This window comes from Triturus cristatus, chromosome 5_1 (assembly GCF_964204655.1).
Source record: "Triturus cristatus chromosome 5_1, aTriCri1.1, whole genome shotgun sequence".
In the NCBI taxonomy this organism is placed as follows: domain Eukaryota; kingdom Metazoa; phylum Chordata; class Amphibia; order Caudata; family Salamandridae; genus Triturus; species Triturus cristatus.
Window position 1 is genome coordinate 198,491,613 of NC_140587.1, and position 24,470 is coordinate 198,516,082.

Genomic DNA, 24,470 nt, shown 5'->3' on the forward strand with positions numbered 1-24,470 from the left:
TGACATCACAGGGTTGACCTCTTGTTTGTCCCATCCCCAGTGCTTCAAATGGAAAAATAGATGTGCAGGCAGGGCTTTAAGTGGGATGAAAAAACTGGGGGGTCTCTCAAAGGGGCGTGGTCAATGCAATTAAGGGCGTGGCTTACAAACACATAAGCTAAAAATCTGTGCTTAGCACAGTGTGCCGCCCGACTTGTATTTTGCTGTTCCTGTCATTACAACCAGATATATGATACAAGTCACATCATACCTACAAGTCAGGACTATTGGCTTTGTCAATGGTTGCTAGTTCCACAAGATAAATAAGCAGCAACTATGGCTTGTATATAATATTGAAAAAACGTCCACTTAAAGCCCTAGTGACACTAGGACAATGTTGTTGCTCCTGACTTTCAAAAAGAGAAGGGAAATCCAAAGAGAAAATGACTCTCTTTAAAGGATTTCCCTTCCCCTATAACGCTCACCACACGCACATGATGTGCCTGCTGTCATTGCAGTCCGGGAAAAAAAACGGGCCGCCTGTGACAGGGCACAAAACAGAGCCCGATAGAGACCCGTTTCGAGGCCCCCTTAAAAAAACTGCCGGTGCTCAGACCCGGTGAGACCCGGCCCACTTAAAGCCCTGTGTGCAGGTACTGGTTACCAGTATACCTGCTGGTTTCTGAGAAGTGCCGGTACTCCCCAATTAAAAGTCTAACATTTCTCTTGAGGAGTGCCGGTACTCTCCCTCTCAAAATAAAAAAGTGCCGTTACAGGGTACCGGACAGTACCGGCCCATTTAAACCACTGCCTATCCGTCTAGTAGCTACCCGAGTGGCAAACTGCAGAGAGTAAAAGGGTGGCTTGAAGACCCTGTTTACTTACTGCTGTTGTTTATAAAATAGATGGCCCCAAGGCACTTGCTAGAGGTCACAAAGAGCAAGCCACAGTAGTTGCTGCTGCTACCCCTAAATTCTTGCAAGCCCTTTGCCGCCACGCCGCGCCGCTACCTTCACCGACAGGTGAGTGCGCCCCTTCCATCTGCTCCCAGCTCGACGTTGCTTCATCATAGCCCGTGCGTGCGTGTCATATCCCGGTGTACGGCCCGAGAGATGTTATCGTCACGCAACGGTGCCTTTCCATTTACTGGCGCCGCCCGCTATGAAACATCGCCGTCTCCCCTTATCGGCGGCGCGCGGCCGTCCCTGTGTCAGGCCTGATAAGCGCGCGCGGCGCCGGGATGAGAATCCGCGGGCTTCCCGTCAGGGTGACCCCCGCCGGAGCTGCTTGACGGCCGTGTAAATGCCGGATTGCGTTTTGATTTCTGGTTTGGTTTGAGCCTGGAAGGCTCCCATCAATTAAATCTCTCTGAGCTGAAGTAGTGGAGCGTGACAGCGGCTTAAGACGCACACGCTGCTTTCTTTAGCAGAAGCAGAGAGGCATTAAAGCTGGCTTCCTCCGTGAATTCAACAAAAAGGATTTGTTTGTAAAAATCCTCGGAGGAGGTAGGGGGAAGGACAAACACGAATGCCGGAATGAGGGAAGAGTAGGCCCTAATACGAAACTTTTTTTTTTGTCTATTTAGCAAATTGTTCCATCAGGAACAAGGCACATAATGTCCCGCGATTGCCACGCTTGTCCGTGTGTGAGACATTATACTGAAGACTGACTGAGTGGATAGAGAGGGAATTCCCCCGGGTCATCTGCAGAGAATTAGAGGCTTCCGATTTAAGCTTTTCAGCCTCATGAAGCAATATTGAAGATTTTCTGGTTTCAAAAGTATTAGGCTATAACGGTCAGTGGTTTTCGTGTCAGACAGTATTGCGGTCACCGGGCCCTTCCATATTGTGTTGCATTGACATTTGTTTACACATCTGGTTCCTTTTCCGAAATGAAAGCCAATACAGAACGCTACATCCTAGTTCATGCAACTTACCATGCCTGATTTAGCTTTGCTAATAGCCAATGAACATTCCTACCATGGTGGGCAATGTATGTGATGACTGTGCCTACACGTGTCTGCCTTTCTGTACCCCCTCCTGCCGTTGTCATATTGTGGACCACTGCAGTTGCCGCTCCACACACATTTAAGTTTTCTAAGTTGAAGCCAGTGTGCTGCTCTTACCTGGATTTGTGCACTGGCTATTTTTGTTTTTGCAGAGGTCTGTTCTGGATTTTTGATCATATTCCTGCTCAATGACTGGACGTCTCTCTATAGATGATTGTTTTTTCCAGCATCCATCATCACGCTTGGGCTCTTGCAAAGTCACCTGCGCCTGTTGCAGTAGTGTGATCTTTGTAGCGAAACTATCTTCCCTGCCCCCACATGCCAGGGGCCTGCCACTCAAGTAATTCAGATTTGCCAATGGCCTTACCCAGTTTTCAGACCCCATAACTATTTTTTAACAAGAAATCAAACAGTAGAGAGATGGAGAGAGAGTGTCTTGCTGCTGTGCACACTGCACTTGATTTGGTTGTTATTGATGGAAGCCTGCACTGCTGCTGCCCAGACTGCACCTTTTGCCTGTGAGAGAATCTTGTTGTTTCTGAATTCATTGACTGATTTGGTGTTATAGCCTCTTTTTTTAATGCAATGACTTAATTTTAGGCTTTGGTTGCATTGACCAATACCACACTTTGTACACTCACATTGATACAGCGTTAGGAGTCTGTCCCAAAACTAATTGCAGCACACCTGGCTTCCCTTAACCCCAAAACAGCTTTGTCAGTGAGCTCCCCTATGCCAATACCCGCACAGTTCATCTGAAAATACTTGAGCTCCGAAGTTTCAGAGAGTTTCATCAGTAAGGGAAGGTTGGAGAAGCTCTAAACAGCTAGCCGGAGTATAACAAAACATACACAAGTTTTTGCAGAAAATAACTATATTTCATAAATCCTATGTCATCGCAAAACACCATTAAAGCACAACCTATTGGTTTTTAAATTAGGTATTTTATTAGAGTTATCAAGTCATTTTATTATATGTCATTGAATAATCCAGTCCTCCTCAGATATCTAACAAGCCCCCCTCACCAGATCGCACCAGGGTCCTTTTCAGGTGGTTTTGCTAGTCTAGTATGGCAGGGACACAGGAAGGGTAAGCAAAGGTTCCATCTTCCCCAGAGGCCACTCAGGACAGATGTGAGAGCGCTTTTCTCGCCTTCACAGTAAAATCATTCTCTTAAGAAGCACTCACTCTCTTTAGTAACACCTCGAAGTGGGCGATACAGCATCACAGCTCAATATCCACTGAAGCAGGGTGTGGCTCCCTTTCAGAGAGGCTCAGGACAGTTACGCCCCCTCTAGCGGGTACCACCCTGTAAGCTTAGCCCTGGTGAAATTCTAGGGAAATGGCCAAATCCCTCTAGGAGGCAAGATGGGAGACATCCGCTCACCCCTTATCTTTACCGACATCCATGTTATCTCCTTAGTTTCAGTGGATAGTTGGTCTCTGAGCGAAAATGTCAGCTAAGCACAAGGACCAAACCATGAACTTGAGGATGGGTGGAGATTGGCATTGTCCGGTGCAAATGGAGACTGGGTGAGCAGAACGTTTGCTCCTCTAAAGCGTGCTCAAATAAGCCTTTACCCTTGGATGTGTGCAGACAGTGACTCACAAGGACTGTCAGACTCCAACCTCCTGGCCACACAGACACTAGAACAGCCTAAGCAAGAGACAAGCTGAGCTCGAGCTACTTGATAGTAGGTAATCAATCCAGTAAAAGGTTTGGTGGCGCTGCCCGTACATGTAACACAAATAGCCACAAAAGTTTCCAACTTATCCAAAATGTGGGTTAGTTTGTGTCCTCTTTCACCTTGCATCTGTGGGCTTCCCAAGCACCACAAGTTCCTATCACAAACTCGTGAAAACCCCAGACATTGTCATTATTAGACCTGGCATCCTTGGGGTGGTATTCCCTCAAACCTTTTACCTTCACTCCTCCTATTTTGCTGAATTGGTGTTTGTTGGCACTAGGACTCTATGCACTTTACCTCTGCTAACCATTAGTTAAAGTGCTCTCTCTAAACATGGTAGAATTGGCTTACACCTATTTGGCACATTTAATTTACTTGTAAGTCCCTAGTATGTGGTACTACATGTACCCAGGGCCTGTATATTAATTGCAACTAGTAGACCTGCAGCACTCATTGTGACACCCACTAAAGTAACCTTTTAAAACCTGCCCCAAGCCTGTCACTGCAGCCTGTAGTGCAGTATTTCCATTTCGACCTGGCAGAATAAACTTCTTGCCAGGTCTAAACCTTTTTTAATACATACAAGTCACCCCAAACACAATCCTAAAGGCTCAAAGAGCAGGGTACATTGTATTTAAAAAAGTGGTACATGTGTTCTTAAGTTTGACATGTCCTGTCTGTGTAAAACTCCTAAAGTTGTGATAACTTTAGATTGGGATCAGATAAATATACTGTTTAAACGGAAATACATTTTAATTTAAAATCATCTTTAATAGTGAAGTCGGATTTCAAGTCACAATTCTGAAAATGTCACTTTTAGAAAAGTTGGCATTTTCTTGTCCTAACCATTTGTGCCTTCTGCTAGTGTCCTGGATCACATGCCTGTGAATGGCTCTGGTGTTGGGGTTTGTGTATTCCTTCCACACAGTGACACAAAGGGGGTTAGGTGTGGACAGAAAGACCATTTTGGCAGGATGACTGGGAGGAGCTGCACCTGGCCCCACTTGCGCTTAAAATGTCTGACACACACATACTCTCTCTCTTTCACTCTCTCTCCCTCCCTCCAGATGTGGGGGTAGTATAGGGTCATCCCCTCCTGTCCCCCCCACTTCAAAGACTTGCACCAGGTATAAATATATGACCTCCAGAGTGACTCATCAGAACACTCCTGGACCTGCGGAAATTGCAGAAGGACTTCCCTGCTGCTTGAGGACTGTCTTGCTCTCTGAGAAGGAAGACTGGTCCTGCTTCATTCATCACAGGTTAACCTGAGTGACTTCTAGGGTCCGACAGTCTGAGTTACAGGGACACACACCAAGCTCCAGAGGCCTCCCTGCAACTGCCCATCTGACCTGCTGCACTGGAACTGCCACTGCACTTGCCTGAGCTTTGCTGGCCTCTGCTGGAGTGAGTTCCTGATCGCAAAGAGGTGCCTCCCCAGGTCCTGGACCCTTGGTTGGCATCGTCTGAACTCCACCCAAGAAAAGAAGTGAAGTAGTAAAGTTTAGGCTCTTCACAACCGTGAACGAGTCCCTTCGTGCAAAGATCCTGCAACATGCAACGATAGCCAATGAAAGGCTCCAGTGAAGACCAGCTCTTCATGCTACAGCGACTGCCAGTGACGCTAGATCTGCACTGTGGGCTACAGCAACGACAGCCTGTGGTGATTGCCTACAAAACGCTCCAGCATCGACTGTCTGCGACGCCCAACCGGCTCTTTGCACTACAGTGATGACAGCTTGCGCCACCTGGCCTGCTCTTCACGTTACAGCGGCAACCATCCGTGACGCTCTCCCTGATCCTCTCGACCTCCTCCATCACAAACACTACTCTTTGCGCCAGACTTTGAGACGTTAACTCTTACAGCTGGACTAACCTGGTCCCTGTATCCAACCTGTGCTCTTCTCCGTTTGGCTTGAACTTGTCACTTTGCTTCGGTCTAGCATGATCAGATAATCACGAGTGGCGCCTTTTCCTTTTAGGCGATATTTCTACTTAAAACTTTAAAATTCAATATCTCCAGTTTTACTGATAGTATTTTTGTTGTTCTGGTATATTTTCCAAATTGGTTTGGGACTTGTCTTGTTTGGTTTTCAGTTTTAGTGTTTGAAGTGTTGCATAAATACTTTACACATTGTTTACAATTTAAGCCTGAATGCTTTGTGCTAAGGTACCAGAGGGTTAAGCACAGGTTAATTTAGTGACTTTGTGGTTCTCCGTGACAAAAACTGTGGTTGTTTCCTATTTTTGGGCTTCCCGCCACACAACCATTAACCCAATTCATTACAGTCAGGGTTTCAAAGCATCCCTAAATGAACAACATACAGAATCGAAATCCCTTCTGGCACAGAGATGCAATATTGATCACATAAAAACAATGTGCATTTCTCGGAGTACAGGATTGTTCATGACCCAGTGGCTGTCAGCTCCTAGTTCTAATGCAGCTGTTATTGGCCTGTTTAACACTTCTCCTCAGCTTTTGATTTATGGGCAATCACATGGGCAGTCAAATTCAGTGTGATTTTCCTAACCACAAAAAAAGCGACACCATGAACAGAAACAAATGTACAGGTAACCATTATAGAAGCAAGAACCATGTGTATCTGTCATGCTGACCTTTCTGAAGTCCTAATTCTCAGTGGCTGCACACAGGCCCTTATTTCGCAGTTCACAAATGCCTCTAGCAAACCAATAAATTTATCGTTGCCACATTTTCTGCCCCAGTAAAAGCAGGCCCACCTGGTCTCGAGCCTGCTAGAAAGCTCCCACTACTCACCTGTCCCCTATTTCCCACAAACCCATAGTGGGCAGTGCAGCAACTGCATTGATACATAACTGGAGATCCTGGAACCTTTCAGTCCTGCTTCTGCCCTGGAAGCACGTCAGTAACAGCTTTCTTCTGTATTTCGGAAGGTTATCCGACGTTTCCAGATTATGGTGTAGACATCTTGGTTTCCTCAGACTTTCTCTTACCATCAATAGTGTAGGTCAGTTGGCTTTCACTGTTAGTTTCCCTGAGGTTGCCACTTAGTGTTACTTGCTAGTCACTGACATTCAAACTATCACTATTCCCTCAGTCCCAGGTAGTTGACAATTAACATCAACTGTCTCCTAGCAGTGATGTATAAACCTGTGAAGATTGAGCGCCATAATAATTGTAATCTAAGTACCCAGCTAGAAAAGTTCGTTTCATACCATCACACTTGTCTTCCAGCACATTAAGCCAGCTCAAATATTCCTGTAGTTTTTTTTTTTATTATACTGCACTTTATAAGTCAGATGATACTAGAGATCCCAATTGGATCTCAGATTTGTTTGCCAAAAGATCCCAATCCGTAACATGTATTCAACTCAAAGTTCAAATCTCCTGGCCCGATTTCAGCAGAGGAAATTAAGCTATGCTAAGAGAGCTGTGAGAATGGGAAAGCAGTGGGTAGTGATGGATTACCAATACAGGTTTATAAGAACTTGTTCCCTGAGCTACAAGGTATATTGATTAAACTGTTTTCCTCAGTCTTAGAGGGCGGGCTGTGTGGCCTTCTTTTTCAGAGGCAATTGTCATTGGTATTTTGCAAAAACAGACAAATCGGCAGTCCACCCCGTCTCATATTGTTCAATTAGTCTTTTAAATTCAGATTACAAGCTTTTCATGAAAATTATAGAAGTTAGGGTTGCGTCTGTTGCTGCATTCCTGATCCTCCCAGATCAGAATTGGTTTCAGGTGAACAGATCAATCTCAGCCAATACTCAGTATTTGATACAGGCAATCAACTTTTTTGCTCCGAATAATCTGCATGCTGCTATATTGATGCATATTGAAGAAAAAGTGTTTGACTTGGTCTGCTAGGAGACTCTGCTTCACCGTCCGGGGTCTTTTTCATTTCCTTCTCGGTTCTTGTCAATGCTGAAGGATCTCTGTCCGAATGCCTCAGCCTTGATAAGAATAACCTCTATAGAAGCAGGCAAAATTGGGATTACCAGGGGAATTTAGCAGGGTTGTCCTTTGTTCCCAATTTTGTTTGCACTTTTTATTGAACCTCTTACCATAGCTACTCGTGAGGATGATAGTATCTTTCCTCCTCTCCCCGTTATTTCTAAATTGAAAAGCTACTTGCTTACGATTAGGTGGTTTATCTGAAGGCAGAGAAGAGTTACAATCAGAATTTACTCGATAAGATATTGCGTTTACCTCTATTGAGGGTTGGGGGAGAATAAAATAAACCAAGGGAAAACCGAGATTATTTTATTTATTGCCTCCACTGCAGATATTCCACTACACCTAGGTTATAAGTATAACCCCACGCATCCAGTTAAGTATTTGGGCATTGTTGTTATTATGAGGATTTGTATAAACTTAATTATTTGTCTACATTAATCAAAGTGTGCAACCTTCTCCTGAAATGGTCTCCGCTATCTATTTAGTTATTGATAGAGTGGCCTTCATTAAACTGCCATTTTTTGCCTCTTTTTATTTTCCTTATTTTTAAATGTTAAATTGCTACAAGGCAGGCTTTTCTGGAACAACCACCAGCCTAGGCTGATCTTTCCCCAATGTACAATTTGATAAAGAACTTGGTGGCTTTGCTTTGCACAATCTGCAATCATATTACTTGGATGCACTTCTAGACACCCTTTCTCGCCTGAAGGATACACTTTCTGTCCAGACCTTTAACAGTTGTCTAGTCTACGTCATGCTGGGGGATGCAGGTATTTATTCGCTGGTATTTATGAAAAAAAGTTATCTTCTGCAATAAATGGGTATAAGGTGATTCAGGAGCTACTTTGGTGTAAGAATGGAGTTTTTAAAGAATGAAATAATCTAGACTGTCATGAATTTCTTTTATTGAAACATTGTACTAGCTTTAACTTGTATCTCTTTGGTGAGGAACTGAAGAGCTGGGAATATCTAGGCTTTTGAGCGGTCGCCAATTTTTAATATAATTCATGGAAGTCTTGGGACCAACTAGATATAGCAAATTATACTTTAGGAAAGAAGCTGTGGTATAGCTTTTCGAAAATAATCAAATTGTTAAAGTTTTATCTGGCATCCCTTTCAGGATGAGCCTTTGCCATTTTAAAAATGTTGAGATGTTGGTAGCAGGGACAAACTGATTAAAGATGGTTATCTTTGTGCTCTGCTTGCCAAACAAACCCAGAAAATAGAGACAAAAACTGTGTTCAGATTTACATCTAAGGAGCGGGAAGAATTGAGTCTGTTTGGTTACAAGCTAGCTAGATCCGCTAGTTTTAGCCACATGGTGTTTTTCTCTCACTTGATTTTGTGTAATACCCCTTAACGTATGAACAGCTTCATTCCCTCTGTTCGTAATTGCTACTTGAGATGTCATCTGGAGGGAGAAGAAGATTGGCTTCATATCACTGCATTGAGCCCCGCTTTACATTCATTTTGGAATGAAATGCCGTTCTATCTGATCTCGTTACTAAATAAGCCTCTTCAGTTGGAACCCTTCACTATTTTGTTTGGGATGATTAGTAGTGATAGTTTTAAGTGCGATTCTGATCTGCGATATTTTTAATTTTCCAAGCTTTGGTGTATATTCACTGCGATGATCTTGTAACGGTGAAATTCAGCTGTGCCACCTCTACTGGTTCATTGGCAATGTAAAAGGAATAAAGTTACATTTCTTGAGTACATGTGTGCATAAAGAATCAAATGAAGTATAATAGTATTTGGTGTAATTTAGACTCTGATTTGCGTATTCGTAGCAAGGGCACTATAAGCATTATATCTCTGCTAATCTTTTTAACTCGGTCTCATTGATTTGCTGCATTATTATCCCAATGCATTATCAATATATGATGCCATTGTATTTGAATTCCTATTTATAGCTACTTATATTTGTCTTCTTTTTCTTCTTTCTACTACCAACAAAATAATATAAAAAAAGAACAATCCTCTTCCTGAGTCACCCCCCAGAGCCCATACATACAAACAAGTGGAAGACCTCTTTGACTCGGATTGAGATGTCCTTGATATGCCTAAGCTGAATTTTAGGTGCATGGAGAATGTTTGGATCATCAAAATGTTAGTGAAGTGGATCTGCCTCCATCGGATCGTAGCCCATATCATTTTAGCCCGCCTTCTTTAGAACACTGTTCCATTATGTCTGTTGTGGGTAAAGCAGTGTAAGCACTTCAATTGCTCCTGCATCTGCAGAACTTAAGTCCTTCATCCTTGCGGTACTCCTATTGCTGACGTCTTCCCAGAGCGGTTCAAAGGCAGTTGTGCTATGGAGTGCTCACTATAATTAGCTTCCTTGACAAGTAGTTTCACCAACAATATCACCGCTTTTGCGACTTTTCTAGGTGCCTGCGCTCCTAGTAGCAGCAACTTTCCTAACCAGTTTAGATCTCTAAACAGTTTTACTGCTCCTTTTGTGGGAAAGGTGGATCTAAGATAGGCCAATAGTAGCAGCACCAACTCATCCCCTCCTCCCCCCATTAAATCTAGCTGTGCACCTTCAAAAACGCTTCGATTTGCCTAAGCCATCGGCTTCCAGTAGGGAGAGGGTCTCTCATTTTCTGGCCAATTGGAAGTTAATTACCGTGGACTGCTGAATACTCCCTTTTATTCACTACGAGTACGCCCTTCCCTTTCTGTCAACTCCCCCCAGCCCTCCTCCATCAGTCTTTTGCAACGCACTGCACCCTGGCATATGCCTCACTCTTCGAGGAATGAGTCTTCGCTCTGTTGTACAAATGAGCCATGGAAGTGGTGGCCTTGGAGGAGGAGGGCCTGAGGTTTCATTTCCTCCACTATTTTGTCCCCATGAGGGTTGGCGATTCAGGCCCATTTAGGGTAAGAGACACTTGAAGTTCTTTGTTCTTCAGGTCAAAATGCCGTTTGACTCCTCGTATTGGTACTCAGTGTGTAGAATTAAATGGAGTCCCAGGATCTCTAGAATGCCTTTTTTCTTCTTCCTTGCATTAACTTTGCTTCATAGTGAGGTCTCGGTACAGTCATTGCGGTTCTACCACTTGAGGAGTTACGGATGTTCAGCAACTCTTTATGGAAGCGCTAGCGATGGTGGCCATGGTCAGGAGTCTATGCTGTTCCATATTTGGACAATCGATTGGTGCATGCACAGTTCCTCAAGCTGGTCTTGAACCATCTGAAGTACACTTTAACATTTTTTTCACCAACAGTCCATCTTCATTAACCAGTAGGAGTCGCGCCTTAACCCTACTCAGAGGTTGAACTTCATTGCAGCGATCCTGAACGCAGCTTGCATGAGAGCTTTTCCTCCTCCTCTGAGGATATTGGAGAGAGGATTAGGATTTGATAGGATATGATTCCAATATTTGAGTCACAATCCAATCCCTGTTCAGCAGTTTCTTCTCGTGTTGGGCGTGATGGCCTTGTGCATCCTGCTAATGCATGACTTCCCTTCTGTTGTAGCTACAGCATCAGTGGAGTTGTTATTCTTATGTGGAATGCTGCACTCTGTCTTCTCAGATCTCCATTGGTAGATGTGCACCTCCAGTCTCATAGTAGGTCATCCCTTTAATTCTCTGCAGTTGCAGGCCTCTAATGTTGCGGACGCCTCCTCATTTGGTTGCAGTGCTTATCTGGGGGAGATAATTTTGCAAATCGTTTGGTCCCTGTTGGCACAACACATGCTCATCAGTGTGCTGGAGATTAGGCAGTTTGCCTCATCTTAAAGGTGTTCCTTTCCTCTGTCTGGTGGCTTGTTTAGCAGGTACTCTCAGACAACACTACTGTTGTGCAATGCCATGCCTTGCTGAACTCCTGCACCACACAAAGGTCTGCTGTCGTGTCAATGCTTGGACAGCGATCTATGATCACACAGCACTCTGCAGCAAGCGGTCATTTTTTTTAGTAAAAAAAACAACGGTCTTTTAATTTTTTTTTTTTTTTTTAATATGTTTGAGACTTTTTGGTGTTTTGCAGTGGAATTTAAACTTAATATTGACTTTTTTCCATGGCATCAACATTGAAACCAATGCACGGTTGTTCTATTTGACTTCTCGTGCGCAGAACTGTTTTCCTGGTAGCTATTACTTCAACCCTTAGAGTCCGGCAAGTTGCAGGCCCCTAGCTTCAATTGCTATTTACTGTCTTCACCTCAGCCAAGTCGGTTTTATAGTATGATTTCGCGTAACAAATGTAATGAACTTGCATTTTTAGTCTAGTGCAGAATTTTTCTATGTAGTGCACAGTGGTCCTCCAGGGAGGGTGCCATCCCTCATTTCGAAAACAATTTTGAGGTTTTATGTTTCTCAGGACATGGTCCCCCCGCCCATCCCCAGTTTAAATTATGCAGTGTCACTCATGTACTGTGGTACAGTCTTCCTCACCTCAATTGTGTATTTCTGCATAAACAGCGTTTCACATATGGTGGTCTGTGTCTAGGCAAACATGCCTTCTCAGTTAGGTTTTCCAAATAAATCCTGTTGGAAACATGTAATGTTTGAAGCAGAGCTCCCTGTTAGATCTGCCAGGCAGCCGCATGGAATGCTTTGTATGCCGTTTTCACAACATATTCGCTTGTGCTTTGGTTTCTGCTCGTCCATCTCCCTTCTGATTAGTAACCTGCGGACTGACTTCTTTGTTTATTTCTTTGTGGTATTTATTGACATCCTCAGAGGCCAAGACAGTCCAAATGACATCAAAAGTGAACTTTGTGAAAATACTTTTAAAAATGTACACAGTTATTCCAAACATTGACTGTACAAGCGCAATGCAGCGAGCATCATACGTATTTTTTGTGACAAGAAATGAAAGTGGAACATAGAAAATATGCATCAGATCCTGCAGTACTAAACCACAGAGATCACAAACCTGCTTATCTAGTTATTTGTTCCGAAGTCAACTTCCAGATTTCATTTTATTTGGGCTATCCCCAGTTCATAATTTTGAAGAGAGCCTCCTGAAATTGACTGTTATTTTTTTCTGCAATTAAAGCAACATTAAACAACTTTATTTCGTTTTTTGAGACCAAAGTATTGATGGGAAGATTTCTAAAACCGTACATCAAAGTTGGTGGCATTTAGACTCCTATGGACCTTAGGAGCAGCAGTGCCATTTTTGAACCTACGTTGGCAAAGAAACCTACCCTTGTACTAAGACACCTTGCTTTACATGTGTGACCTCTAAAGTAGAGGGAACATAGTACGCTCAAATAGCAATATGCAACCACAATTTAGGGGGTCTCCTTTGTGTGTCCACTTGTGTGACACCATCCTCTGTTTCTTCTTTGCCATTATCATAGGCTCACTTTTTGACAAACGAATACTCGGGTATTTGTTTGAGATTAATACCCTAGACAAGGTAACCTCTAGTGATGGTGTTAAATTGAGTCACTTGCATGCAAAGGATGGGGATGGGATGAAACTTTAGACTTGGGGAACATTGGGGGATAAACAGATACGTATTTCGAAAGATCCTGCGTACAGTGAAAAAGTAATAATCGTAGTACTCGAACTGCCAGAGTCCTAATTGGATAATTTTGTGTAATCATTAGAGGCTTGTAAAAATACTTGTAAAACAGATGTAGTTTTGCATTGTGCTAATTTCAGCAATAGATTTGTTTACTAAATTATAAACAGTAGCGTAATGCATTAAAGAATAACGGTTCTATTTAATACATTCAATATTTCATCGCAGGCTCCAAAGTGTCTATGCTATAAATTATCTGTAGGCCATGGGAGTAAATCACACAAGTCTTTAGGAATCATGTGCTGGGAGAAGGCCTATTTGGAGAGTTTCCAGTAGCTACTTGGAGAAGATTTTCCCTGATGCATTAAGAGTGCTGGAAGATGATATGACCCTGTGCCGCATACATCAAGTGTATGTGCTGTTAGTACCAGTGGTGGTGGTGCTTCTCTAGAATTTGTCATATGTTACCAACACCCACCCGACATCTGTGGCTCCACCACACACGCATTGTTTAAATCTGGTGACCAGGGTGGAGATCACCTGGCAAAAAGTCAGCTTTTAAGTCAACCTGAGTTAAGAAGTTTCTTGAGTTAATGATGCGTCTTAACGTGAGAGTGAATTGTTAAGTTATCTTAACAAGTTGTTTCCAGTGCAGCGTTATCTTTACCTGTTTGTTGGAAAAGCGTGTCACGATACACATTAACAAACTCGCCTCTCTTGTACTTTCTTGACAGGCACGCCACACAGCAGGAGACAAACCAAACAATCACCACCAGCACGAAAGCGATCAGGCAGCTCTCCGAGGTAGTCAGGGGATCTTCCCGGGTAAGTAGCATTTGGAAAATACCGAGGTATTGCTTTGTGTCTAATCCAATGCCTGAGGCGGCCATGGTGAGCCACGAGCAGAGTTGGGGATCTCGGCTCTGGATCTACATGCTCCACTGGAATTGGCTTTTGGATTTGATGCTGTTGATTTCCTTTGACAGTTTTACCCCAAGTTTTGACAGCTGCTTCACTGGTCTACCCTAACAACTTCTTTTCAAAATGTGTGCAGATTGATCAAAGTGGGAAAAAGTCATGTGGTATATATAAATTGTTTTCCATTGTATGTTTGTTAGGAAATTGCGCTATCTCATGTGGCAAAAACTACTGTGTGGAATTGCTTTTCGTGAAAATAGAGCTTGACTCCAAATAGACCCTTTGCATGGTTTAGTGTAAATTCATTCGGTCCTATTTGAGATATTTGTATTACCAAGAAGTACGAGGCGGCCCGTAAAGTTTTATGTATATCTTGAACATTAACTTAGGCAGAGAATCCCAGGGTAAACATTTGAGAACTATTAAAATTTGCATGGATTCTAAAGCATTTTGCCCATCATTCCATTTGGTGTCCATGGATCAGAACAGTCGGCGTCTTTGGTCTAGTGGTATCGAGCACAGGACTCCTAGCAAGTTGTTTGCTATCGAAATGGGCTCATTCCTCCTCAACAAGTCACTGTCACTTATGAGGTCATCAGTAGGGGTGTGTGAAATTCACTTGATTTGGTTTTGCATAATTACTTGATATTTCAGAAAAGCTATGCAAAATTACACAAAATACAAAACCAGCATTTGGTGCTTAATTTTATGGTGTAGTGTGTCCTTGAATCCATTTTGGACACGAATAAACATTTTGTGCTAAGAAAAAAAAAAACCACAAGAACTGCACTAAGGAACATTAGGGCACAGGCGGTAGTAGGTCACTGACATTGGGAAACACCTACAGACGTTAAATTTGACAAGGAGACACTGACGCTTGAATACACATGTTGACAATTAAAAGCTTTTTTTCTTCTTCTTTCTTTTAGAGTTTTATATAGCGCAAACTGGACCCGAGACATGGGGCATCAGAGCGCTTTACATGAGCACCAGTTTCGTTGCAGAAGGACACATTCATTTTTGTTAGGCACGGGGAGATTACGTGATGTGCCCAGAATCACAGAATGTTGAGCATCGTTGCAGAGACTCGAACCCGGTTCCCCAGCTTCGAGGTCGACTGCTCTAGCCGTAAGGCTACATCCTCTCCCCTAAATACTGACATAGGCATAGTGATAGGAGAATGCTCACACAGATACTGGGACAATAACACTGACGAAATGACCCTGGGAACTGACACGGTGATACGTACTCAAGGACACGAACAGTAGGGCACTGCAAATGGGATTCTTACATAGGAACATGGTGTGGGAACAATGATGTTAAATTTGTGACAGTGGGACAATGACAAGGTGACCTAGGCATGAGGACACTACTCCAAGGACACTGGCACTGACATTGACAACGAGGCAGAGGGATACTGATATGGTGGCATTTACATGGAGAGCACGGCCACATGGACACTGGTAGTGACAATGAGACGCCGACAAAAGAGCCTTGTTTAGGTGACTTTGTTACCATCATGACAAATACAATAACTAGCTATCACTACTAATAACCTGGTCTGCTGCAATTATAAGGAAGGAGAGGGCCATAATATGCAGCACATGTTGTGATGGCATTGCTTTATTTGCTCATAAGTTTGTAATTTTCACATGTTAACACAGTCTAGGGAGGCAAAGGTTTTGCCTCTTTCTGATAGAAACTTTAACCTTAGAGTCCTCACTCTGTGATCTTTTCCATGCGCCAGACTGGATCCTGAAACTTTTGTAGCAATTGTATCGCGTGTCAGTAGGTGGCATTGTGTGGCTCTTTATCGAATCTGTTCCGTCCCGGATATGATGTCATGGCCTTCAAATATGCACCACCTTCGCGAGCTTGCGTCGGCTCCTTTCATTGCACACCTTCTGTCGTGGATCCGGAGCTAGCAGTCTGTCTACCTGACAGACCTTTTCCATCAGGGAACACTTCTTTACAATGTGCAGATATGGGTCACAAAATGACAGGCTGTAAACTGTGTTGTGACTGTCACCAACAGATGTCAGTGCCAGTTGGGATGTATGCCTCTGGTGTCTCGACACCTCACACGACTCGGAGTCCTGTCCTTGCTGTGTGAAGTTGAACTACCAGTCCATCTGCAATCGTGAAGCCAAACTAGCTATCGCCAAACTTTGTAGACTTAATTAGTCCCGGTCAAGGGTGGGACGCAGAGGCACTCTCGTTCCGGAGGCTGCCCACGGGAGCATTCCAAATTGAAGTTGCGTTTTCAGGTAAGTCTTGAAATTTACACAAGTAACACAAAAACTCGAAACTTGGACCTCCGACAATCACTCAATCACTTGACAGTGACCGCTCTTATAGACTCGACTGTGTGCAGCAAACATAAATGTTTGAGAAGCCAGTCTGTGCCTCATAGCTGCGGACTGGTTGTTGTTAAACCATGTTTGCACACGCTTCGCTAAAAAGGGCTACTTCTCTCACTGTTATGAACTAATCTGTTGTACCTGTGAAAAGATCAATGAAATGTAAGTTAGCGCACACTGAGAGTAAAAAGTTGAATCATATTTCGTACAAATAGACAATTGTGGCGTGCTACTCAGAGACGAGGAAGCCCACCTCGCAATCAAAACAGCAATATTGCTGGTGAACAAACACCAGTGTACTGAGTGCACTGCGGTGGAAAGGAACAGTTGCAGTATTCTTTAGCAGCTATACAAGATCAACGTGGGTTTAAACTTGTTTAAACAACAATCTAATAAACAATCAACACTGAAGTTTGTAGCAAAATCACTGTATTAGTGAAATGAAAACACAGTGACTGTTCAATTAAACATGGCATCAATCTGCGAACAGTACAGCGAATGAAGCATGATAATACAGTCAATAACAAACTGCACAGAGGCAGTGAACTTTATCGTCAGTTCTAAGGAAAATCAAAACAAGCCCAATGCATTTCGGGATGATTCACATCCCTTCTTCAGGGGCAACTGTAAAAAATGAAAGAAAACAACGTTGAAAGCCATTGCTGTACAAGTGAATAGGAATTCTTATATTAAAACATTGACAAGATGCATCGTATCAAGGCACAGGAAATTAGAAACTGGTCTAGATCAGACAGTAGCAATTCAGTACTGTGAAAAGACCATGTGTTGCATCAAGTGTGGGCGGAGCTGTAGGGTGACCTGAATTTTAAAGCTCAAACCCGGGACATTTCGCAAAAATAGAAGAAGGACTACAATTTTAAATAAACCAAGTGCACACGACAGTGCTCACCAGCACAGAATTATAGAAGAGGCAGTAAGAACATAAATGAAATGCGCTTTTTAAAGCCAGTATCATGCCCGTTAGTTAAATTGTGTTCTTATAACCGCTAACTATCCTTGCTTTGGAAAAAGTAAAAAGGCAACTCCCACCATTTTCAGTCAACCCTCTCTAAAAACTGGGATGTGCGCTTAATTTCCCGAAATCTGCCAGGACAGCTGATTAAAACCAGGGACTGTCCGGGCGAACCCGGGACGCCTGGTCACCCTATGGTTGGGGAAGGGGACAGTGTGACAGAAGAAACGTACTGTGTGCTTTTTTAAGAATTCACCTAGCGCTCTACCAGAGATGAGACCTTTCCTGGGTATATTAGTTCAGGTTACTAGCTTTCAAGACCATGTAGGTCCCTTTCAGGAGCTGGTGATGGGATGAATGCATGTTGTACAACTTCATCCACCTAATCTTATTTTTTTTTATTAATTACAGCAAGATCGACTTCAGTTGGACAGGCTAAAAAACCAGCTGTCAGATGCCATCCAGCGCTATGGGACGGTGCAAAAGGTAACATCTGTTTAAAATTGTAATTGATCTACTCCCTCGCACACACAGAATTGTACGAGTGACCTGGATGAAATGAGTGTCCCTCCCACCTTTATCTGGTTTATGTTTCAACATACTTACTATGGTAAAATTGCCTGGGTTAATTTGTCTTCATTCCAACCCTGCTTGCAGTCAATACATACAATTCTGAATTTTATTAAAGCACCTATATCATCATCATGGTCTACCACATATTGTGCTATATGTATCAAGTAAACATTTTTGCGATTACCAAATAGCAATTTTTAGCGAATCGCTATTTGGTAATTGCAAAATGCTATGTATATAAGGAATCACCAAAGATTTTGTGATTCCTTCATTTTACCTAATAGCGATTCAGTAAATAGCGATTTGCTATTAGGTAATATTACTCCATTTGTTCGTATGGGCCGAAAGACCCATAGGTGTGAAGAGTTATGCAGAAGTTATTTTGCTGTTACCTAATTGGCAATCGTAAATTAGCTCATTCAGAGCCAAGGGCCTAAGGCCCCTCCCCGGCCACCCCAAGCACCCCAAAAAAAAAGAAATGTGCACATGTAATACGCACACATGCCCCAGGGTTTTGGGCATTCTTCAAAGTTTGCACATGGTTACCGTCGATTCGAAGTCGATTGGTAATTGCATTTTCCTAAATGCACAGTTTGCATCTAGAAAATGCTTCATGCATGTGCTAAGGTAATAGCAATTTGCGACTACAAAGCCTTTCATACATCATGAAGAGCTATTTTCCATTCGCTAATGGACGATTTTACCAAATGGCTCCGGTTGCAAATGCAACAAGCATTGGCATAGCCAATAGGTCTCGCTTTTGGGACCTTATAAGTATTTAGTTATGCAGCACAATAGCCTTGGTCCAGCAACATCAACTGTTGCATGGCTAAACACTTATAAGGTCCCAAAGGCTAGACCTATTGGCTATGCCAATGCTTGTTATTTCAAAGCACCGAAGATGAACTCTCGATGCCAAAAAGGCAGAAGCACGCTGGTACTAGGAAATTGCAGCCTTGAGGGAAAGCGCGATGCCTTTAAAGCAAAACAATCAAGAAAGGAAAACATGAATACAAGCAGCTCAGGATCAATTCCACGTTAATTCCATCAAAGCCAAGGTGACAAACCTTGTTGTGTTGTCCTGAAAAGTCGAGCAAGGGTAACGCTGTCTCAATAGAGCGCTCCAGTTAAAATCCCTAGGTCACTTTCGACACTTAAAAAAAAAAAAAGACATAAAACGTTGTTTTTACATACTTGTATAACTTGCATTTTCAAGCAGTAGCCCGTAATGTCTTTGGCGGAACCACTACTTCATAAAATGTATTTAATAAACTGTTGCTTTCTTATTTATCGTTTCTTCGTAAATGTCAGATTTAAATTGCTTTGGACAATAAAGCAACAATAAAAATAACTTGTACACAGGGCGTGTTCAGTTCACCTATCCAGCGTTGTAAACCTTTGGTCATGCAAACTCCATTTGCTCTCCCTGGAAAGCCATTTCCCGACTTTATGGGCCCTTGTTTGTGTTATCTGCATAGTGCCTTTCCGGGCTATTTGGGGTCATTGTTCCCTTTTATGGTAAACAACCAACAGAACCCCATGATCTCTATGAGCACGGGATAAAAATGACTATAGCGGTGGTGGATATATCTAATTTATAGGCGCTAGAATAGAAGGGAGACACGTTGATATTTGTCTTGCTTTCAATGGCTGCATCTTTTCTTGTGTAGGGATCGCGGCTTGCTCACAAAGTGTCCCGGAATATATTTTCACAAGTGTGCATGTAGAAAAGTGCCCTCCGTCTATTGTACGCACTGTACACACAGACCCCTCCCTTCCCTGTCTATTTTTTTACTATTTACAACAGAAGTTCTCCCTCGCTGCCAGACGGTGTAAGTAAGAAAAATTAAGCTGTTTAGTGCTGCAGTTTTACTGCACTGTCTAGACTTGTCTGCCATTGTCCAGCCGACCACTGCTGTTCTGGACATTAACTTTAGCCCTTGGCCACCTTGCAAGCACCTATAAGCCACAGTCCAGCCGAGCCCAGCTTAGGCACATGGAAGAAAGAAAATACAAGGTGTGCAGCACAAAAGCTACCTGGGGCAAGGCTGAGTGTAGTTCAGTTGAAACTTGACACAAGCCAAGTAAAAAAAGACACATATACACAGGAAGATCTGTAAAGAAATATATTCTTTAAATGGCTAGCAAATATTCTGTGATTGCGGGGAGGGAAGCATGCAGAAAAGCAATAGTTTAGTATCTAAAGATACCCATTCCTTAATTAAGTATCGAACTTGGCCACAAGACGTTGCATAAGAAGAGAGTATTAAGGGAGTGGTGCGCGCGCGGCCGTCACACGACGTGAAAGTGATCGCGATCAAGCGCGCGGCGAGCGATGCGCTTAATGAGCATGAGGAATGCCATATGGCGCCTCTGCTCAAGCGCGCGCCCGCACACATGCACTGAATGCTGTAGCCGGCAGTAGCATTTTTTTAAGCCCTTACTTAAAGTCTCGCCAGACCAGCGCAAGCGCTGGGTCAGGCGAGACCTAAAAAAATATCATGTGGCCCCTAGTGCTTAGCCTTTATGCTTCCCTGTCCTTAGCTCTACTGTCTCCCATTGGTCCAAACTGCAAATCTTTAGATTTGTAGCTGGATCTACTTCTCCACCTAACAAAAATTTGCACCAAGAGATCCTTGGTTTTGTCTTTGGAAAGAGCTGACTCCAAGTGTCTGTTAGTTTTTCCTATGTAGAGACTCTTATCTAACCGCAGTTTCCTCATTGACCCACACTCCTCTCCGTTTTGTAGAATAGACACAATACAGTCTATTAATAAGACGGCAAATCTGAAGCTCTGCACACTACACTATCTGATTTCTATGGCTGTGCGTTGACCGCGTGGACAGAGATCACAATGAAACTGATGCTAGCATCCTAGATACAGCCCCCCGTCCCCAACAATCAATACCCTACAAAAGAAGAGGTGACACCAGTCATTGATCCTCTGTGCTTTAGATGGTGTCTCGCAGGCACGCTCTTGTCCTATACTATAGGACGTGAACCTCTCTCTCGGAATCCTAATGTGTGGGTCAGTGGACAGTCGCTGTGCTTAGAATTCTGGTTCTCTATTCAAGGAGTGTGGCTGTGGAGTCACATCTTGCCCCAAGAGGCAGGGGAAGATCAGTGATGCCCCATAGACTGGCCTGAATATGTCCGAAAGCATTGTGGGTGCCCATAGCATCCTGCCAGAGATGGTTCAGACTGTCCCATTCCCTTCTTGTGCAGCACATAGTGAGCCGCAATCACAGGTGAACTTGGCAAGGGTGAAATCAGGAGTCATGCTGACTCAATGGTGCTCCTGAAATGCAAAAAGGGTTAACATAACATCATGTGTACTAGCACATGTTTGCCCAGAGGGGGCATCTTGGAGCTGAATAGCGGATCTTCATTTTGCCCCCACTTAATGATACTCATTTTATTCGACCTTGGATGGGTGAAAGGCTGAGTAGATCCACCTTTATTTAAACCTGTGACTGTGAGGTCAAACGCAGATTCCTAGAGCTGATGTATTAGTCCATCGACCCATCGGACTAAATGGAGGGAGTCACACGGCGGTCTTGTGTCTGACTCCTTCAGAACCTCAGGCCTATCAGAGGCCTGGTGTGTGAGGAACACCAACAAACGTCCCTATATATTAGCAGGTTCCCGGCCCCAGATGAAGTTGCCATAGTCCCTCCCTCCACAAGACGATGCTATTCTGCTGACTCCCAGCAGCCCTTGATTGTCCAACTCTACTCTGCAGGGGTGTCCAGACTTCGAATCCAGCCCTGCTTGTTGGGGGCGGGGGGGGAAGACGACATTCTAGTGATGAGTCTGAGGAAATTAAATGTACCCCACCCAGTTTGGCAGGTGGTGAAACTGCCGAAGTTTGCTAAGCTTTCCAAGAGTGTGAACGATCCAGCCCCAAATTGTTTTTTTTTTTTTCTGCTCGATTCAAAACCTACCGCAAAATCAATGTTCACGAAGTTTCCGAAATACAATACTCTGCTAGGTGCCCTTTAGGAAAAACACGTGTGCCCTCTCTCCCACCATGTGAGTGGGTGGTAAAAACAGTAACGATGGGTGCATTGGCCCCTGACCACCCGCGGGTTATCGGGCCGCTATCCTTGCTGCCGCCTCAGAGTGTAACCGACGGCTGCAGCCAGTGTTTCTCGGGGACTGCGGCTTAGGTTTGTGGGTCCTTTCTCGCCCAAACTACCCCCGCCCACCTCCGAGACCGACATCTCTTCGCTTCAGGCAAATTGTACAAAATGTTCTGCGTGTCCCACCCCACATCCGGCGGGCCGCTGCATCCATCCATTCATACCACGTGACCTAAAAGTGAGCAATGCTTTATTTCTGTTGTATGTAAATATAGACACCATTACAACCCTCTGCCTTTTCGGGCAGCCACGTGGCCCCTCGCCCACGGCACGTTCCATTATATATATCTGTTTGTGTGAGCAATTAGTTATTTGTAATATGTAAATGTAGGCGCTACGACAAACATCTGCCTTTCCGAGCAGTCACGTGGCTCCTCGCCCACGTTCCATTATCTGTACATTTGTCTGAGCAGTGAGTTGTCTGTTATATGTAAATTTAGGCGCTACGGCAAACATCTGCCTTTTCGAGCAGTCGCGTGGCCCCTTGCCCACGTACAAGTATATGCCTGTTTTACATTTTTGTGCCAAATTTAGTCTGTTCTTTTAGTGTTGTCCGTGCCCAGCTTAGTCACGGGCTCGCCAGCTGAAAAAGAAACGCATATATGCTCACAGTCGGGGTGCCATTTTCTAAGTGCCTCTCAGCGTTCTGAAAACGCTGTCAGATTTTAAAGTTGAAATGGCGTCAATAACTTGCAGAAGCAGTTTCTCCACTTGGCTTTAGTGCTGACAATCTCTGTTCTAATGCAAACGAGCAGCGATTAATATGCATAAATGTGGCATTTTGCCTCTGCTGGATTCTGATCATTATTTCCTACCATCTTTTTTTTAATTCTTTTACAGAAAATTGCAGAGAAATCAAAATCGTTGCTTCCCACAGGACAGAGGAGCAGTAAGCTGGTAGGCACATATCTATCACTCCCCTGCAGTGAGAATAAACAAAGATGATTCCAGAACAGTCTGTGTACTCAATAGGGTTGTCCTACGTGCCTCTCTCTTGGCAAGTTTTGAATTGTTTGCTTGTTTTTAATTAGTTCATGCTTTTTTTATGAAACATTTTTGTATTTGCTCCGCACTTTGCTGCTGATCTTAAATCAATGTTAGATGATATTGTCAAATGTATTGACCGACAGCAAGCTGAGATGTGTCGAATAACTTCATATTTATGAAAAAAATAGATGCGTTTCAATCACACATGGTATTAAAGCTCTCCACAAGCGTATACTCATGTGGTACAATATTGAGTTTGGACCGGAGAGATAACGGAGTGTTAAGTGATCGCAATAGGGGTGAATGAATGATCCTATGTGTTTGAGTGCTAAATATTGAGTTTCCAAGAGGAAGTTTTTTTGACTTTGCAGGTGGATGAGAGTAAGCCATGCCAGCCAGGTGGAGCTCCCAGGCACGGCTTAGCTGAAATCTGTAGGACACGATACAAGACTTCAGGGTGTATCGTCCGGGGACCACGAGATAGATTTAGTTTAAGGTTTTGTAAAGTGCTACTACCGCCATTAAACCTCCTTGCACCTCTTTGTGGAAACAGGAAGCAAGTAAGTTGAGTCCCCAGCAGTTAAAGATAGTTTAGGTAGGGACAACTATGTTCATGTGTAAGAGCTAGGTGATATAGCTAACCGGTTATTCTGTTTAGGGTGCCTAAGGTAAGACCAAGACCTTTTACACGCCGTTAACCGTAGAAATGAACTTCCATGCGTAGAATGCATCCAACAGCAAATACATCCATCAAGCAGAAGCTGAGGGATCCAGCCGGACTTTGTGGAATACCGTTTGCATCAGTATTTATCTTCCGTAATTCATTAGGACAGAAGCATCTCTGCCTTTCATATGTCAGTTTAATGCAGAATCCGAATATTGCTTCTTTCTGTAACCCCAAGAAAGGAGGTCTTTCTCCAAATATGGCACAAGGTTGAGGATAGGGGCAGGGAGCCTCTTGTCCCCAATGCACTAGTGGGGAATCTTTTCAGTGGCCATACTTACCCTTGTTAGTCTACATGTCATGGTCACCTCTGAAAGGTCAGCTTGAGGTGAATCCTACATGCTTCAGTATTGCGTCTGAAAAGTCCTTAGTGTTGGGGAAACCTCCCACGGTCCTATATACAGCTGGCTGCTTCTGCCCGAGTATAATTTTTTTTTTTTTTTTTTTGAAACCGTTTATTACATGTTAAAAAGGGTTACAAGTATGGGCCTACAACCATCCGGCCGGCCGCTAGAGTGGCAGAAGCATATGACATACCTACAGTAAGAGTCTCTTGGCGGCGCAGATCGGTAAAGCAGGAGATATCAATAGCGCAGGCCACATAACTCCAAGCCCACAATACGGTTTCCTTTTTTCAAAACAGAACAACACAAAAAAAACCACACCCGCAAGGCAACCCGCCATCCAAAGTGACGGC

The 24,470-nt window shown here is 43.6% G+C and overlaps 1 protein-coding gene across 2 annotated transcripts in view; it reads left to right on the forward strand.

Annotated features, from left to right (window-relative positions):
* Positions 1-24,470, forward strand: part of TSNARE1 (t-SNARE domain containing 1) — a 1,167,042-nt gene that overhangs the window by 781,166 nt on the left and 361,406 nt on the right. For both annotated transcript variants that reach the window (XM_085604814.1, XM_085604815.1), the window contains exons 8-10: positions 13,831-13,921; positions 17,759-17,833; positions 22,903-22,959. In XM_085604814.1, the coding sequence (XP_085460940.1) occupies positions 13,831-13,921; positions 17,759-17,833; positions 22,903-22,959 (223 nt within the window). The remainder of the gene's footprint in view (positions 1-13,830; positions 13,922-17,758; positions 17,834-22,902; positions 22,960-24,470) is intronic.